The 18,121-nt window shown below is 44.8% G+C and overlaps 2 protein-coding genes across 2 annotated transcripts in view; both read left to right on the top strand.

Moving 5' to 3' along the window:
- LOC115018188 (bone morphogenetic protein receptor type-2-like) overlaps positions 1-8,309 on the top strand; it is a 28,100-nt gene extending 19,791 nt beyond the window's left edge. The window contains exons 7-13 of the mRNA XM_029447074.1: positions 1,083-1,197; positions 2,530-2,690; positions 2,878-3,025; positions 3,290-3,426; positions 3,885-4,057; positions 4,147-5,483; positions 6,502-8,309. Of these exons, the coding sequence (XP_029302934.1) occupies positions 1,083-1,197; positions 2,530-2,690; positions 2,878-3,025; positions 3,290-3,426; positions 3,885-4,057; positions 4,147-5,483; positions 6,502-6,755 (2,325 nt within the window). The 3' untranslated portion in view covers positions 6,756-8,309. The remainder of the gene's footprint in view (positions 1-1,082; positions 1,198-2,529; positions 2,691-2,877; positions 3,026-3,289; positions 3,427-3,884; positions 4,058-4,146; positions 5,484-6,501) is intronic.
- A 1,038-nt stretch (positions 8,310-9,347) lies between these two features.
- Positions 9,348-16,861, top strand: fam117ba (family with sequence similarity 117 member Ba). The gene is made up of 8 exons (XM_029447280.1): positions 9,348-9,848; positions 11,947-12,182; positions 13,927-14,010; positions 14,188-14,298; positions 15,356-15,499; positions 15,677-15,884; positions 16,006-16,126; positions 16,229-16,861. The coding sequence occupies exons 2-8, from the start codon at positions 12,162-12,164 to the stop codon at positions 16,452-16,454; spliced, it is 915 nt and encodes a 304-aa protein (XP_029303140.1). The 5' UTR covers positions 9,348-9,848; positions 11,947-12,161; the 3' UTR covers positions 16,455-16,861.
- The last annotated feature ends 1,260 nt before the right edge of the window (positions 16,862-18,121 follow it).

The raw sequence follows: 18,121 nt of genomic DNA, 5'->3' as shown, positions 1-18,121 counted from the left end.
AATAAATGTGAAGATAATCTTTTTTTCAAGTTCTCTGTCTTGACCTTCTTGGGATTTTATTGATGGTGAAGGTGGCATTTTGATTTTTGAAGCAAAAAAATGTGCATGGTTCTCTTGCAAATGAATGTGTGTGAGATGGGGATCGAACATGGTGGCATAGCCCGAAATATTGTGCTGGTGAGCCTCTGTCTCACTTGGGTGGCACAGGGATAACTTTAAAGGGGTTTCGATAAGGAAATCAATTAAATTCCTAACGTACAAAAACAAAATATAACTGCAGAAAATGTGCAAAGAAACCTAGACCTCCATGAATAAATATACACATACATAGAAACAAACATACTCTACAAATAAAGTAAGAAGGAAGTCGAAGCAGGTCTAACGTCAGCAGGCAAACTGCATTCTTTAGGTGCATAAATACTGAATGGATATTGCCTTATCTATCACAGATTTATATCAAAAATGACTTTCAGTCTAGGCTGCCAGACGGGCTCATTTACTGCAGAGAGGTCACTTATCGGGCTAGTGGAGGTTTTCCTTGTCCGCTGTAAGGGTCTAAGTAGAGAGGTGTCGTATAATGTACAGATTGTAAAGCTGAGTTGGGAGTTACGCAGGTTAGCTAGCTTAATCAGCAACAGTTGTCTTCTATCATTTTGACTTGATTTGACCTGTTGTTGCCTGCTGGCAACATTATGTGTATTGTATAACAGATGTATTTCATTCATACATTTTATTAACTCATCCATCTTTCACATGGGTGTCCCCACAGGCCCTCCTGTGCCTACGCATATGGTTGAACACACACATTACTTGCTGTTTGTTGACTTGTATTTGAAGTGGAGCAAGTTTCCCCCCCCCCCCTTTTCTTTAGACTTTTCTTCCTCTGTATGTCGTCTTATCTGTCAGATCTTTAAAGTGATGCTGGTGGTTGAAAATGTTCCTGTACTCTCTCTATCTGCCCCCTATGTTTCTCCGTCTAATCTCCCTTGTTTACCTTCTCTCTGTTTGTATCCCTCCCTCACCCTCTGCACCCTCTTTCCTCACCTGTCCCCTCACCTGTCCCCTTCTCATGTCCTCCCCAGGGCTCTCTGAGTCGCTACCTGGGCCTCCAGACCAACGATTGGGTCAGCAGCTGCCGGCTCGCTCACTCCGTCACCCGCGGCCTGGCGTACCTACACACTGAGCTCTTCAAAGGAGGTGAACTGGAGGGCACACACACACACACACACACACTCACACACACACACACACACACACACAGACACACACACTCACAGTTAATTACATAACTGCTGACAGTTTACTCAGGCTCAAGTTCCAAGGCTGCTGCTTCATCTGTTACTGAAACACAAACATATACAAAGGATTGTGGTGGAAAATGGGAAAGCTTTTTGTGTTAGTTTATACTTTTTAGAAAGGCTTTAGTTTGTTTGTGTGTATTACCATCTCTAGCCTGTCCCACTGCCTCGCGCTTTAGGCTTCTTACGACCTGCACACTGCAGCTCCACGTGGGTCTGTTTGGTTTGGAGCGCCTTGCATCCCTACATTTTGACAAACGCACACGTGCACAATGCTTGCATGCTCAGCCATGGGTATTTATAGACTGGCCTCAAGCGTAAAACGTCAGAGAGCGTAAAAAAACTAATAGAGGGACAAACTAGGGGAAGGACAGCAGACGCAAGATAGGGCTAAAGATGACATGTGAATATCCCCGCGGCTCAATGAAATCTGAAGTCTTAGGAGGCAGAAGTGACAACTGAACTAAGCCTTGGCTGGTTTTTTTAACATCACCAAATCTCAGCCTCAGTGGTTGCCCTCCTCCTTCCTCTTCATCAGCACAGATACACATCAAACAGGCTTAGAAGTGAGAGGGGAAGAAAGTGCACTTGCAGTAGTGTGTGTGTGAAGTCAAGGAATGGAAGTAATTCTGTTTGTGCAAGCATGTGACAAGGAGGGGGGGGGGGGGTGTCCATCTTCCTTTGTTGTCTTTCTCTGCAAGTCCAAAGTGATGGACAGAGCGGAGATGTGACGAGAGAGAGAGAGGGAGAGGGCTGGTGTTTGTGCGTAGCTGTTAACAGCAGAATCTCTCAGGCTTTGCGACACTCGTCATCCTCCCCCACTCCTCCTGCACGTCAATAGAAGGCAGCAGATAACCGCTCCTCACTGCACCCTCTGCTGGACTGTGAGATACTGCAGGCAGAGGCTACTCAGTCATATGGTCTTAATCCCATTGTTGTAGATTAGATTAGGGGGTTTAGCCCTCAATTGACAGTGCAGCTTGCTTTGGTGAACAATGACTAATGAGGGGAATGGAAAGATATCTGACAGGATTTTCTGGATGTTATCATTCATTTGCAAACAGCACAAAATACCTCTGCCTGAGTACATTGAATCTTTGCAGCAAAACATTTGGGAGTGCCGTCCAGACTTGCATGTTTAATGAAAGATGAATAAGCTTCGTCTTGTGTCTTCTTCTGATCCTCTCTTTGTCATTCTTTGTTTCCCTCTTCTCCTTTTCCATCTATCAAGACTTGTACAAGCCAGCGGTTTCCCACAGGGACCTGAACAGTCGGAATGTTCTCGTCAAGGCTGACGGCACGTGTGTCATCATCGATTTCGGCCTGTCCATGAAGCTGACAGGAAACAGGCCGGCGCGTCACGGCGAGGAGGAAAACGCTGCTATAAGCGAGGTGAGCGTTCAAGAGCTTAAATAATTTATTATCAGTGCAATAGAAGAAAACATCAGAAGAAAACATATCATCTGGAACATTATCATTCCTCACCTTGTCTTACTTTTTCTTTCTGTCTCATCTTTCATCACAAACCTTTTCTCATCCCCCACCCTTCCTAATTCCTTCCACATGCTCCGTCTGCCAGGTGGGGACGATCCGCTACATGGCTCCAGAGGTCCTGGAGGGGGCTGTGAACCTGAGGGACTGTGAGTCGGCCCTGAAGCAGGTGGATATGTACGCTCTGGGCCTGATCTACTGGGAGTCCTTCATGAGATGTACCGACCTTTTCCCTGGTAAGACACGCAGACAGACAGGACGGACGGACTGTCTGTTTTGAGTCGTCACCACATACACAACTGCGTTTGTTTTTACCGGCATTATCACAAACGACACAAGAACGAGCTCCTCCCACACTACATACACCAGAAAGCCATTAAATATACATTTATCAGAGTGACTGGAATTTTGTCCAAAACAAAAAAGGAAAGTTTAGTGAATATTTCTGCTACATGAAAACTATCTCAGATTCATCCTTCCTCTTCCTGCCCTACCTCTAGGAGAGTCTGTGCCAGAGTACCAGATGGCCTTTCAGGCGGAGGCAGGGAACCACCCAACGTTTGAGGACATGCAGGTCCTGGTATCCAGGGAGAAGCAACGGCCCAAATTCCCAGAGGCCTGGAAAGAGAACAGTTTGGTACGTTTGTGTGTGTGTGAGAGCAGAGCCACGCTCCAATTTATAATACACCGTCAGCAGATTGTAACACATGTCACTACAATGTTACAATTTAATTTTTAATTATCTGACTATTTTTGTTGTTTGTTTTGTGTTTTGGTTATTATTAGGCTTTGAAGGCACAGGAAATAAACAAAATACAGACGGGTTCAGAAAAATAATTTCACATAGATATTCTAGTTTCTTGTAAAATGAATCTCCTTTATAGATTGATAAAGTTTTGTCTATATGTGCAACCAGATTCCAACCAGAATCTGATATTGACATGTATCACAATATATAAGAGTCCCCCCCCCCCCCCTAAATTAAATGATTTCTTCTTGCACTTCTTTCAGTTTAAGAGATGGGGAACAACATCCAGGAAATGTTTCTATAGCGATCAGTGTTTTAATTAAGTGTTCAAACTGTGTCTCCTGCAGGCGGTTCGCTCTTTGAAGGAGACGATGGAGGACTGTTGGGACCAGGACGCAGAGGCCCGACTCACAGCACAGTGTGCCGAGGAACGACTGGCAGAACTGCTCCTCATATGGGACCGCTCCAAGTCTGTCAGCCCCACGCTCAACCCCATGTCCACCACACTGCACAACGAGAGGTACGCAGAAACACACAGGTACCTCCATCATTGCGGTACTTGTTTGAAATGTTGTCTCTAACTGTTTGCCTCTCAATGTTTTCTGCCAGAAATCGCATGACGCCGAAGTCTGGTCCGTATACAGACCACCCCTCCACTTACATTGAAGAACATGAGGGCGTTGCAAAGAACACACAGGCTGACACCACTGGCTCTGTGAGCGGCCGGACTGGGGCTGGGACCGGGACCGGAGAGAGAAACAGGAATTCCATCAACCAGGAGCGCCAGCAGCAAGCCAACGCCCGCCTGCCCAGCCCAGAGGGCAGCAGCACCAGCATGGGCCTGAGAGGCAGCCCCTCCGCCTCCACTACAACCACCACTATAATCTCTGACTCTGAGGGACCTGCAGGGACCGCCTCAGTCCCCGTCTGCCCCCACCTGACTCAGGAAGACCTGGAAACCACCAAGCTTGACCCGAAAGAAGTAGACAAGAATCTGAAGGAGAGCTCAGATGAGAACCTGATGGAGCACTCCCAGAAGCAGTTCTGCTCTCCAGATCCGCTGAGCCCCGGCAGCTCCAGCCTCCTTTACCCCCTCATCAAGATGGCTAGTGAGGCAGCAGGCACGTCAGACCCCGCTGCCCCCATGCCCACCACCATCTTCCCCTTGCCCAAGCAGCAGAACTTGCCCAAGAGGCCGTCCAGTCTGCCACTGCGCACCAAGCCCACCAAGAAGGAGTCGTCATCGTCATCACTTAGATTCAAGTTTGGTCGCTCGGGGAAGTCCAACCTGCGGCAGGTGGAGGGAACAAAGATGAACATTGGTGCAGTAACAGGCACAAACACAACTGTGGAGGCTCACCGGGGTGCAGGCACAAACAACACACCTGCTCTACGAGACACGCATGTCAATGGGAGCGTAAACGGCGCCGTTAACGGTCACGCCGGTGCTGGGATCTCGTCCATAGCTACAGGTGGAGCGACAGGTTTCAGCATAAATCAGAACGGCTCCGGAGCCCTGAGGTCAGACGATAGCCGTCTGAGCCTCGGCGTCATCACAGCCAGCCCCGACGAACACGAGCCGCTTCTGAGCCGCGAGCGAGAGCAGCCCGATCCGAGAGACACGTCGTCGAGCGTCGCAGCTCTCCGCTCGGCACGTCCCAACACGAACAACAACAACAGCAACACTGGCCACGGCCAGGGGGATGGGGAGAGCGGAGGAGAGAGTGATGGAGGCGAGGATGAGGGAAGCGGGGAAGGAGGAAGCAGGGAAACCACGGGGCCCCCAGGAGAAAGCTCGGGGTCCGGATCTGGCATCACTGTCCCTCAGGGGCAGGCTCCGGTCATCATGAGAGGGGAGGCCCTGCTCAGGCAGCCCAGAGCCCGCAGGCCTGAGAGACCGAACTCCCTGGACCTGTCCTTCACTACACAGGATCTGGGCTCACTAGGTAACGTTACACACAAAGATCCTTCTCAACTCAACTCTCGGCTCACTGATGTGTGTTCAATAGTTTGTGGACAAGAGCTCTATAATACAGAGGAAGAAGATAATATCAGGCGTTGACACACACGACTTGTCAGGATACATTCATTGTTGGTTTGAATCTGGAATTTGTTGACAATAACAAACATATAGATTTATCCTTTAAAGTATTTCAGTTTAAACTTCTATAAGATGCAAATCCTCACGTTGGTAAAACCATGAAACATCTACAAATGTTTGGCATTTTTATTTGATAAATTACTTTATGATTTGGTTGATTATTAAAATAATTAATACATTTTTAGTTGACCAACGAACCCAATTGACTAATAATTTAAGTACTCTATTGCTGAATTACCTTACAATTAATGGTTGAATAGACCTATTATGAACTATGTAACCTTAAAAGGACACTACACCAAATGTACACATAAAGTTAATTTGGCTTGTCTGGTTTCAGTCCAAAACCCAAAGATAGTCACTTTAATATATTAAAAACAGAAAATCTCCATATTTGAGAGGGTGAAACGGCATTTTCATCTATTTGTGCATAAAACATTTCATAAACAATCTGTTAATCATTCTGAGTCATTGCAGAGCTAGTTACATCCTGGGGCATGGAGTTGGAAAGAGATGGTAATTTACCAGGCAGGAAGGGTCTAATGAAACTATATTGGTTGCATTATGGGAAATGTAGGATCGAGTGTTACTCGGGACTATAAGTCAGGATATCTCGGCCTCTGCTGCTTCGATTTTGACCAGTCTATTTTTAATATGAATTTTCTTTAATAATAGTTCCCCAACTTTAGCGTTATACTGAAGTGCCCGAGTGCCCTTTTAATAAAGGGTTATGCTAAAGCAACCTTTTAAGGACACACAGTCTTACATGGCCACCTTCAGGAGACGGGTATCGAAGATGTTTCATGTCATTGGTATAAAAAGTTGCCACAAGGTACTGATCAGTGTTCCTTCCTGTTTTCCAGGGGAGGGCTTGGTACAGGCAGACGGAGCCTTCGGGACAGGAGAGAAAATCAAGAAGCGCGTCAAAACGCCTTATTCCCTGAAGAAGTGGCGACCCACCACATGGGTCATCTCCACAGACACCAGGGGACCGGAGGTCAACAACAACGGGTCCTCCCGTGGTCGAAGTCACAGTCAGAACCGGCCCAAGTCCAGTTCGGCCATCTACCTGCGGGGGGGGAGCTTGGCCAGCGAGCCCAGCGACACGCATGTGTGAACACGGGCTCTCTTAACAAGATTGAAAGAAGAAAAAAAACCCAGAGAGCGTTTGGTTTCTGTCTGTTGAGCTCTCTGCTCTAAATCAGCAAGAGGAAGCTATGGAGTGTCTTGTGAACAAACAGTCTGATCGTGTACAGTAATTAGGTCTGTCTCACTCCTGTGTGTCTTTCTGATGATGGCATTGCTTTAAATGGAATCCAGCTATGCAGCATTCTGCTTCTGTTCCCGCATTTTTATTAATCTCCCTTTGTCGTTTATTTCTTTCCCCATGTTTCATCCTCATGAGCACAGCAATGTTTTAAATGGATTTCTTTCTTTCTATGTGCACTTTGAACCGACTTAAATCAGTGTTTAGAAGTCCTGTCTGTTGCGACCACAACAAGAAGTGGTCTCTAAACTTAAAAAGGCGATGAAAAACAATCAACACTGAGCGTTCTTTCACGTACTTTGCTGTATCAAGCAATGTTTGAGAGTAGGCTCTGTAAAAGAATTGACTGTCTTAAAAGACAGAACTACTATAAAGAAACAAATGTATTTCCTTGATTTGTATGCAATACCAATTTGAGTCTTTTTCGACTACGTATCCATTTTTTGTATCATACTTTTTAATTGTGCAATAGGATTTAGGTTTTGATGCTTTCAATGTTTTTATCGCTTCCATTTGTTCATCGTTTTATCCCGTCATTATTTTTGATATGTTAATCTCTGTTGCACTTATGAATTGTCACAATCGTTTTGTAAACAATCCACCTTACACTATCCACCCCCTGACTCGAGAGGAAAAAATGGATGACAATCCTCCTCTCTTTCCTTCTTCTCTGGACTAATTTAGGGGGGCACAAACACGAACAATCAATCCCAGCTGACTGGAAAGGTGGGTTTTCATGGAACTCCTCTGCTTGCACAATTACACCAGGAATGGCTCAAACTCTGGGGTCTTTTAACACTACAATCACCAGAATCAAATCTATGGAGAGATCTGTTACAGTGGCCAACTCAATCACTGTACCACTATCACCTCACCTCACAGGGGACTGTCCTTATGCGACTGAAAGACCAGAAACACTAGAAAGCCCAGATTCTGCTCTTTGAACTGTTTGAAATCAGAAACTAGTCTAAAAGAAACCAAACCCCTCTGAAGCACGCTGGATATTATTTCTGCTTCTTGTTGTCTCATCCCTCGATGTTCGAATGACTGATTCAGTGTGTGCGAGTGTGCACGTTTTGTGTTTCTTTACGTCAGCAAGCATTAGAATTGTTGGGGCCTAGCGCTGTACAGGCGTGCTGAAATGTCATTGTACTCATTCTGTTCTTTCAGCGCTGCTTCAAGGGCATATGAAGAGATCTCATTTATGTTTTTGTAATCTGTAATTTTATGAAAAAAACATGTATGTGTATTGCATCGATATTTGCATTGTTTTTATGGAATTCTGTTTTGCATTCAATGGACATGGCCTTTGATTCCATTGCTATGCATCTGCTCGGTACAGTTTCTGTAAACATTTTCAAGTCAATATGGAAGAAAAAAAACATAATAAATGTATGAAATAATTGTTGGTTATATCTGTTAAGGAGATGTCTTGTTTGGGTTACAGGCCTTTTATTTTGAAAGTACTATAACAGCGAAAATGTCAGAAGTAAAAGAGATTAGTGCTTCCAATAGAGGTTTTTTCAAAATGTTGCAGTATTCCTCTAAAAACTCACTGGTAGCTTATTTCTATTTTCCTCAGGTGTGCATTTTAATGACTGACATTTGAAGTAGGTATGCTATGTAAAGTAGGAGTTCAAATTGTATTATCCCCACGAAAGGGTAAGACAACCCTTGTTAGGTACCATTCTGTGAGCCTTGTTAGCTTTAGCATAGCATACATCAGACGATGGCAGAACCACAGCTGTACAGTTCTATTCCTCCATGTTTGAGACGACATAGAACATATATGTCACATAAAACAAGTCTCTCAGACTCGCCAGAAATTGCTAAAGTCGACACACGAGGGAGACATTTCCTCTCCTCTACTTGTTTACCTCACTTCTCCTCTCCGCCGTCTGCTCCACGCGCCCTAGCAACTGCAGCATCAGCACGAGCTGCGCAGCGTTGGTACGCTACGTCAGAGCTCTGCTCCAGCGTCAAGCCAGCTACAGGGAGCCAGGACAAAACCGGAAGAGGACTGACTTGATTAAAATAAATATTTAATATATGTATAATGTATAGTGTTTTTCAATTGTTTTGTGGGTTTTTTTTTTACTACTGGGCTCGGCCCCTAATTCTCCCCTCTCCTGTCTTGCCCGAGATTGTTGTTATAATTTCATTAACATATAAGGTAAATATAAAAACACAATTGGAATAATGCCCAATGGCCTACTAGATTTGAACACATTTGAACACTGCAACCTAGAGCTTTATCATCAGATAATGTACCAGGACCCGCCTTTAAGCCCTCATAATGTGTAAAGCAATTTCCAAACCCACAGAGTTGAAAACTCTTCTTAGTAATTAAATAGAAGAGTCGACAGAGCAGAAATTTTACTTTGAAAACAACAACCGGAAGTGTTGGTGTTTATTCCACCGTGCTTCACACTGGTCCCTCACCCGTCGTGTCAACCGAGGCTAGCCCAGCATCACCGCCTTCTTCTTTCTATCCCTTCTGTATTTTCTGTCATTCTGTTATTTTTTCCGTCGTTTTCCGACACTTCACGAACTCTGCCAGGTGCACATCGCCTCTTCCTCTTTTTATACAAATTTTTCTTCGACCAGAAAGCGTTTTGATTGCTGCTTCAGCCGTCGTGCCGCATCAGCCGGGAGAGAAAAACATCCATCCACGACGACGAGGAGGCAGGGTGCGAACACAGCAACGCCCATTTTGACACCTACTGTATCACTAGTATACCAACGAAAACGTTTTAGTATCTTTTCTATGTCTGCCTGTTTATATCTAAGAGGGCTTTCCTCACTAGTAGCCTGCACTGTCGTCCTTTCGCCCTGTGTGTTCCCACCGCCTCTGTAGCATCTTCGAGTAGCGGCAGATATCAACAGGGGCTGAGGAGCTCCATGCCCCTTCGCATGCAGCGCGGCTTGATCACATTTCTGCAGGTGAGGAACGTCATGTTTCTCCTCATACATATATTTAATCTCAACGAGCCTGCTTATTGCTCGTCTGGCATTTGGAGTTTATATGTATACTAGCATGGAGTATGTTTTGATGATGGGGATGATATGTGTGGGAGGAGTTGCATGCTTGTCTCCCAGTAAACACAATTGGCCTACATTATACATGCGATTGCGTGGAGATTTGATATTCAGGGAGCGATCTTTCATGAGTGTAAGTATTGTATTTATTCAAATTAATGCGTTGACTAGTCAATAATTCTTAGGTCTACAATTGTGTATTTTAAGCATTATCTCTGCTTTAGCGCTTTTATTAATATACGACCCAGCAATTTGCAAGATAAATGGATGTTTTATTTTGTGTGGTTAAGTCTTCTGGTTCCATTAGAACAGACTATCTTTGGGTTTGGTATTAAAAACATAAGTATCAATTTGGGCTTTAATAAATGTAGATTGTTGCATTTTCCTGCATTTTCTGATATTTTATAAAAAAACAATTAATGGAGAAAATAGAGGATTTACATCAGGTGCTTATTACTTTCTGTGCAAGTTTGGCTTTCCCGCTTTTGATCTGGCTGCTGAGTGAAGTCTTGTGTTATGAGCTTATCTGGTTTAAAGTGACCTCAGGTGGTAACAGTCCAGCTCCTTGGATGTATACTACAACCAGTGCTACTAATGCTGCCTGCCTCAAGTACAATGTAGTGGGTCGCTGATTTGTGTACGGACAGGAAAAGCAGCAGTAAAAATAAAGAAGGCTGAGCATTTTGCTTGTAGACTGCTGATGCCAAAACCCCTGTTTACTTACACACACACACACACACACACACACACACACACACACACACACACACACACACACACACAAGTGCGTTTGTGTGTTAATGAAGATCAGTCGGCCCGTTCCCTAGCAACAATGTGTGCTGGTGAAGGCCCCTGCCAAATTTAGCTCCTGGACCGGCTCTGCCAGTCAATGCTGCGTTTATCCGTATTGATACATGCTGCGTGTACAGTGTGTGTTGTTATTAGGATTGGACAGCTTTTCAGTGGGAGCATTGATGCTGAAAAATAAATGCGTCCTCTATCCTGCGAGGTGCTTTGCATCCATTAATATGGATTCTGTTGCGTGCGTGTGTGTGTGTGTGTATGTACGGCTTTATGAATGCTGCATTGTTGATCTGCTGTTTATAGCAATATTGATACAAAAAGGGTTTTACTTTTTTAATTTGATATCACAGATTCCAGTGCAGTTTCATGCAATTAGCATCAATTGGATTATTAACACAATGAAGTATAACATCTTATGCTGAAAGAAAATCCCTATTGTGAATTAGATTGTACAAAGAGACGTAATAGGGATAATTATGGACACCTATGATCAGAGTATTTACAATGTATATATTCTCTAACTTGGATCAATTGAAAGAATAATTGTTCACTATTTTGCTGGTGTCCCTCCTTCCTCCCCAATAAGAAGTCCATAAACGTATTAGATCAATTAAAGAGACACTATGTAACATGTGAAAGATAATAGTCCTTGTTCAGGTGAAAAGTTGAACTCATAAGTAGTAAAACACACTTATGAGTAAAACATGGATATTTGTAAAGGTTTGTTTTACAATGGAAAACTTGAATCTGAAATCAGAATATGCTGACGCTGGCTGATCCCGTGCACCCTGCACCCTGCTCCCGTGCACCCGTGCAAAACATGTTACTGTAGTTCTGAATCAGACTCAGGCGGGCAGGAACCAGCAACTGCCCTCAGTGCCTCCTCCCCCCCACCCCCCCCTCTGCTTTAAGCTGTTTTAATGCCATTAACCAGGGGCTGTGTGAGACTTAGATGGGGGCATATCCGCTCTGCCCACTACGGGACAGATTAACAACAATCTGGCAACACACACTCATAGACACACATGCACACACACAATCCTAGACAGACAGAGCAAGCAGCCATGAGCTTATCCTGCAGGCCAGCTGTGTGTGTCTGTTGATTTGTTGATGTGTTTACCATGTGTTGACAAATAAGTTGTTTACATCGACAGGCAGCTCTAACTCATCTGGACTCCTCCTTCTCTTTCCTCCTCAGACTGCATCAGTGGCCTTAACCTCCCACATCCTCCTGTGGTTCTCCTCCACGTCCTCTGGCGTCCCCTTCCTCTCCCTCTGAGCGCTCGGCTCCTCATTCTACTCTCGGTCTCCCGCCATCGCGTCCAGCTGTGGCCCTCACAGGGCGCGCTCGCTGGCTCTCACCTGACAGGTCCCTGGCCTCAGGACGACAGCCAGCACCAACAATCTCCCTACATGAGGGACAAAGCGACGCAGGTGAGTGCTGTGGGGGGTCTATGTCTGCTAGTGTGGTGCATGACTTGTTGATATGCATAGGATAAAATCAAACAAATAGGATTTAAATAATTCAAATGTATGTGCAGAGAAAGGGCTTATTGATTACCTCTAATGATATACTGTTGCAAACATGTTTTTAATGATTTAAAGTTCTGCTTTGGCTTGCTTCTTTGCGGAGAAACTCACTTTTACAGATCTGTCAATTAGTTGACCCATAATTTGTATAGTATACTATTACATCCCTAATATTTGGTGTTATAATATATTATCAGTGCTAATATCATAAATTGCCAGAAGTTGAGCTTCAAGAAATGAAGGAGCCAGTGAGGTGCACGGATTAGAGTGGGTTGCATTGATAATAAAGTGTTTTTGGAGAAAAATAAAGAATTATAAAGATATATTATATACTATATAAACTGTAATCATAACAAATGTCACTAAATATTAAATAAGCCACAGTAACGGCTCTACGGGGATGTATTTAGGCACAAGGTGCTTTAAACTAAATGCTAACGTTAGCATGTTGACATCCTAACAATTGCAATGCTAACGTGCTAATAGTAACATATGCTAACATATGCTAATTAGCACTAGATTTATCCTCGTGTGTGTGTGTGTGTGTGTGTGTGTGTGTGTGTGTGTTCTTGCTTCACACAAACTATACTGAATGCTTGCAAGATGTATGTGTGTTTATGAAGCTGCAGGCAATCAATGCAAAGAGGTGAAGAGAGATTGCAGACGGTTGCATCATCACGCTGCGCTGCCTCTGACTATCACTCACACACTGACTTTGAAGCAGACTCGGGTCAAACAGAAGCTGGGGGGAGATGTTTCTTTAACAGAAAGTCATTATGACCTCAGAAGTTATGAGCAGATTCACTTCTTAGATTGTTTCATTCAACACCTTTAGAGGCCTGAAGACGGGAAAGTTCTGTGTATTTAACAAGAAACAAGCGGCCTTTTTAAATGAGCATACGTTATATATGTTTCTACGCAGCATCTCATTGTCACTGTTAAAACTTCTCCATCTCATCAAGTCATTTCTGAAAATGTACAAATACATTGAGATATTCAATGTGTTTTTCATCTGTTATATTTGCATATTAGCACTTTAGAAGAGTTAATATTGTGTTTACTCTTATTCTCATTCTTCGTTGCGCTCCAGTGTTTTAAGAGAATCCTCGTCTGCACCTCACTGCGTATATTGTTGATCATGTTAAAATCTGAAGTGACTCGGTAAGAAGGCTGTTTCTGCCGTGATCTTGTGACCCCTTGTATTTATCTTGGGGCCCCTGTGTGTGTCCTGACCCCCAGTGCTTTCACTATCACATATGTTAAATGTTAGGCACCAAGACAACACTACTCAGTATCACACGGGTAACGCCAGCGGTGGCTCCGAGAAACAAAATGAACGTGTCTCTTGTTCCTCCAGACTTTTGTTTTGTTACTTTAAACCCAATAACACAAAATGATGCCACGTTTAATGACAGAAACACTTTAGAAATGGAGTTTTTTAGAATGTTATGACCTCGTATGTTTAAGTAAGCCCCTCCCATGCAGGACTCCAAACAAAAACGGTGGATTATTTGCATTATTCATGAATGATTATTGAATCCAGGTCTCCTTTTCCTGTTACATTTTTCCTCACGTGTCTCGGAATTTAGTGTTTGGTGCTTGTATGCTTGATATTTAGCTCTAACCAGTGTGTGTGTGTGTGTGTCAGACCCCCAGGGCCTGGGCAGATGAGAGGAGGAGGGGCTCTCACAAACGCTCGGCCTCCTGTGGGAGCACCGACCAGCTCAAGGAGGTCAGTTTCTTCCCTCATTTCAAAGCCCAAATAAACATGTGGACAGAAACTCTCTTTTGTGTTGTAAATATGTTTTTGTGAAGCATTGTGCAGCGGTTCTGACTCCATTAACCAGATATAGCTGGATACATCTATATGTCTGCATTACAGTGTCTGTTTGTCTGTGAAACTCTCCAGATTGCCAAATTGCGTCAGCAGCTTCAGCGCAGCAAACGCAGCAGCCGGCATCGGAGGGACAAAGACCGCAAGTCCCCGTTCAATGGCAGCCATACCATCATCCAGTCGCAGGTAATCAATAGAGACTGTGTGTGTGTGTGTGTGTGTGTGTGTGTGTGTGTGTCACTCTGTCTCAGAGGAACTAGGTTGGCTCTTAGAGAATTTAGAGGACGTCCCACTTTCCTCATGTCCCTGTTTGGCTCTGCCGTGTGTCTCCTGTTAATTTGAAATGTAACGTGGGGTTTTTAACAGCCTCTGGTCTATGAAAAGTCAGCTAAATTGGGTTCCTCTGATACAGCAGACACTCACACACACACACACACACACACACACTCCTGTCACGTTGCTGTGTCGGTGACAGCGGCAGGACCGGTCTTATGCTCCCTGTGGAGTGTGCTGGAGTGCAGCTGTCCTGCTTTCTGGACCTCCTCATGAGACAAAGAGAAAGGAGGTCTGGCTGAGTTATCACGCAACTTTTCTCACAATACCTTTGACAAGCTCATTAAGTGACACAAAGAGCCACAGGAACACACTGCCAAAGCAACATAAAGATGACAAACGTGCCATCTATTGATTGCAAAAAGAAAGTAACTTTAATTATTGCTCGTCTATCTTTTTTTGTGTTCAAATGTTTTATTTATTTTCTGCTGCAGGAGAGAAAAGCAAAGAGATTCATCAGATTCTTACAGAAACATGCCAAGTTCCATTTCTGTCCGTGTGCTAAAGAGTGATAAGAGGATGACATTTTAATTATAAAAATAGGTAGAAACTTGATTTTTGGAAAGGCATCAAGCTGCCTGTCTATTTTGTCAGTGTGTGGGGGAAGCTGTTAATTGTCATAGCGCATTGTTCCCTGTCCCTGAATGCACCGTTTAGTTAAAGTATCCTGATTGTGAGACTTTCCAATATTTATGATTTATATATACTTATGTTGCTATTGTATGTTATCTTGTGTGTGCTCAGCAACAATGCCAGAAATATGAAGCATATATTCACATGTTTCCTGTGTGTGGCTGCAGTTTCCTGCTCACTGCAACTAAATGAAAGTCAAAGTGCTCACAGCAACATCTGTAAACAGGTGCAGAATCTATATTAACTGCAGCCATGTGTGTGTTTGTGTGTTTTGCAGTCACCTATGCCCAAGACCATTCTGATACCCATCCCTATATCCAAGTCATCAGCCCCTCGTTTCCGCAACAGCGTGGAGGGCCTCAACCAGGAGATCGAACGCATCATCATCCGAGACACGCCTGAAAAGGACGAGACCATTGTTGTGAGTGATTGGGGGTTAAAAATGTACTATTCAATGTTTCCTCCCTCCTGAAGTAATTAACGTGCGAGGTTCTTTAAGGACTCACACACCACCGCTGTCCGGGGATTAAGCCCCCGGTGCAACGTTGTTATTGTGACCTCATTTGTGCGTGTGTGTGTGTGTGTGTTTGTACGACAGCCGCAGGATGTCCCAGATGGGCACCGTGCACCCCCACCCGTCCCCCCACAGCGCAGCAGCAGCACCCGCAGCATAGACACACAGACTCCCTCAGGGGGCGGTCTGAGTGGTAACCATAGCAATAGCAGTAGCCGACCCGACTCCATCTCGCCCTCCTACCTCACCGTCCTCAATGACATGGGTGGAGGCAGCCCCTACGAGGACAAAGGTGACTAACACACACCACATAGTACCTTATTGTACACATGCCGTGCCAAAGTCTCTTTGAGCACGATCTGCTGCTGACCGCGACCTTTGACCTCCACTCTCCCCTCTGTGTCTGTCCTCAGAGCTGGGCCCCTGCTCCCCGCTGCCTAAATACGCCGCCTCTCCCAGACCCAACAACAGCTACATGTTCAAGAGAGAACCTCCAGAGGGCTGCGAGAAAGTCAGAGTGTCCGAGGACACGTTGTAAGTAAACAAAACGAAATGAACAAGCTGTTAGCGAACACGTACTAACTTGTGTCAGTACACTTGAATGAAGGCTAACTGTGTCTCTGCGTGTGTTTACAGAACCAAACCTTTGCAGAACATCCCTCCCTTCTTGTGTCCCGACCGGAACAAGGTCAACTTCATCCCCAACAGCGGCTCTGCCTTCTGCCTCGTCAGCATCCTCAAGCCCTTACTCCCCGCCCCGGACCTCAGCTTTCGCTCCGGGGTGGGCCTCCGGAGCCTGTCCCCGTCCCTCGTGCCTCTGTCCACCCAGCCCTGCCTCCTGGAGGAGCCCGAGAGCTTCTGACGGCCCATGAGTGCTTCAAGTCAGCCCCCAGAAGAACCCCCCACAAAATCAGAAAACATTTACTAGGAAACAACCCTTCTGCTCCAAAAGAAATGCCTTCAGCATGCCAGCGAAGCTCTCTGATGTCCTTATCTTGTTGAAAAGCGCTTCCCACTGCCTCTCCTCAGACGACTACAACGTGAGAGTCCTGCAGCCCTGTGCGGGTGTTTGCAGCTAACATTTCATCGCTTTCTTCTACCTTTAGTGCTGGTTATGTTCCTGTTTTTTGGGAGGAAAAGGGCGAAAGGACAGACTCTTTTATTTCATCGTATTATACCATGGCGCCTTTCCACGGACATATCTCTTTTTCTATCTGTAGTTATTTCTCTTGATATAAAATATGCCTTCCATTACAAAAAAAAAAAAAAGGCCGCTGGTTTCTTGGCGACCAAGAGTTTGACCACGGAGGCTGATTTTGGTGCTGCCAGATATATCGTAGCAAAACTTGAACGGTTGTGAAAAGGAGACGTTTAAAAATGTGCCTGATATTTTAGACCGCTCTAGTTTCGCTAAACCAGCGTAGTGCTCTGATCATGTTTGTTTCTTTAGCACGACACACATGATGTTTGCACTATGATGGCCGTAGATACATACAGAAAGGCATGGGGCGAGCAGAAAACATACACACGCTTCAAAACATATTTGGAATGTGACCTAAATCCATCTGTTTTGTACTTTATCAGCCGTTTGCAGTGAAGGCCGCCTGTAAACTGTTACAGGCTGATGCCTTTGTTTCACTCACTGGTGGCAGTGAGTTGCTCCCCTGCCTGCTGCTGTGTATCTATGGGAAACACAGGCCAGGGCTATGATGTGTGCAGCGTGTTCAACCCGTGTCTGCCTGCCCCTCCTTCCCAAGCGCCAGCCTTTGCTCAAAATGTCCCTTTTTACTCCACGTCCATCACAACCACCCCCTTTTGTTCCTCCTTGTTCCAGCTCTTTCTCTCCTTTTCTTTCCCTCACAGTCACTGTAATGCTGACTTCCTCCCGTCTTGCTCAGCTAGTGTTGTTGTGAAATGTGTCCAGAAGGGGCTCGTCCGCGCAGGACAGGCTCCCTCTGGCTTGCAGAGCCCTGAGCACGGAGAAGCTGGTGAACCCAAATACTTCACACACATAATATCACTCTTTATTACAACAAAGTCTCCACGCGGCTTAAACACCCTGCAAATTCCAAGTATTTCTCATAACGTTAAAGCTGCTCTCTAAATATTTATACTGCTAGTTATGTTTTAATCTTTTGAATTGAAATCGGCTGAAATGATACAATCATTTGGAGCTGTAGTCAGATTACTCTGTAGTCAGATTACTCAGTGTTTGTTGTTCGACAGCCTCTCCATGCTCCGGCCCATCTTCCTGTAAATGTCATTACTACTTGACTGTGCCTGCTACGGTGGGATTGGAATGTACTGGATCTGTAAATATAGAGGCACACTGTGTTTGTATTATCGGCTGACAAAGATATGTATCTGAATGAGTCAACAATTGTACCATATACCCCCCACCCCCCCCCCCACCCCCTTGCTTTTTCTCCGCTGAGTACTGTGAATTACTACATGTCTCATTATTGTGAATAATAATGTATTTATTTATCAGGAGTGTAATTGGGTCTTCAGAGAATTTTAAATCGAGAA

This window comes from Cottoperca gobio, chromosome 2 (assembly GCF_900634415.1).
Source record: "Cottoperca gobio chromosome 2, fCotGob3.1, whole genome shotgun sequence".
In the NCBI taxonomy this organism is placed as follows: Eukaryota; Metazoa; Chordata; class Actinopteri; order Perciformes; family Bovichtidae; genus Cottoperca; species Cottoperca gobio.
The sequence above is the reverse complement of the archived record's forward strand: the minus strand, read 5'-3'. Positions and strand labels throughout refer to the sequence as shown.

What these genes read in the sequence shown, in the direction of transcription:
- fam117ba (XM_029447280.1), top strand. Translation starts at nt 12,162, where the DNA reads ATGAGGGACAAAGCGACGCAG. An exon ending in TGAGGGACAAAGCGACGCAG is followed by an intron (nt 12,183 to 13,926) that starts GTGAGTGCTGTG and finishes TGTGTGTGTCAG; the next exon opens with ACCCCCAGGGCCTGGGCAGA. An exon ending in GCACCGACCAGCTCAAGGAG is followed by an intron (nt 14,011 to 14,187) that starts GTCAGTTTCTTC and finishes GAAACTCTCCAG; the next exon opens with ATTGCCAAATTGCGTCAGCA.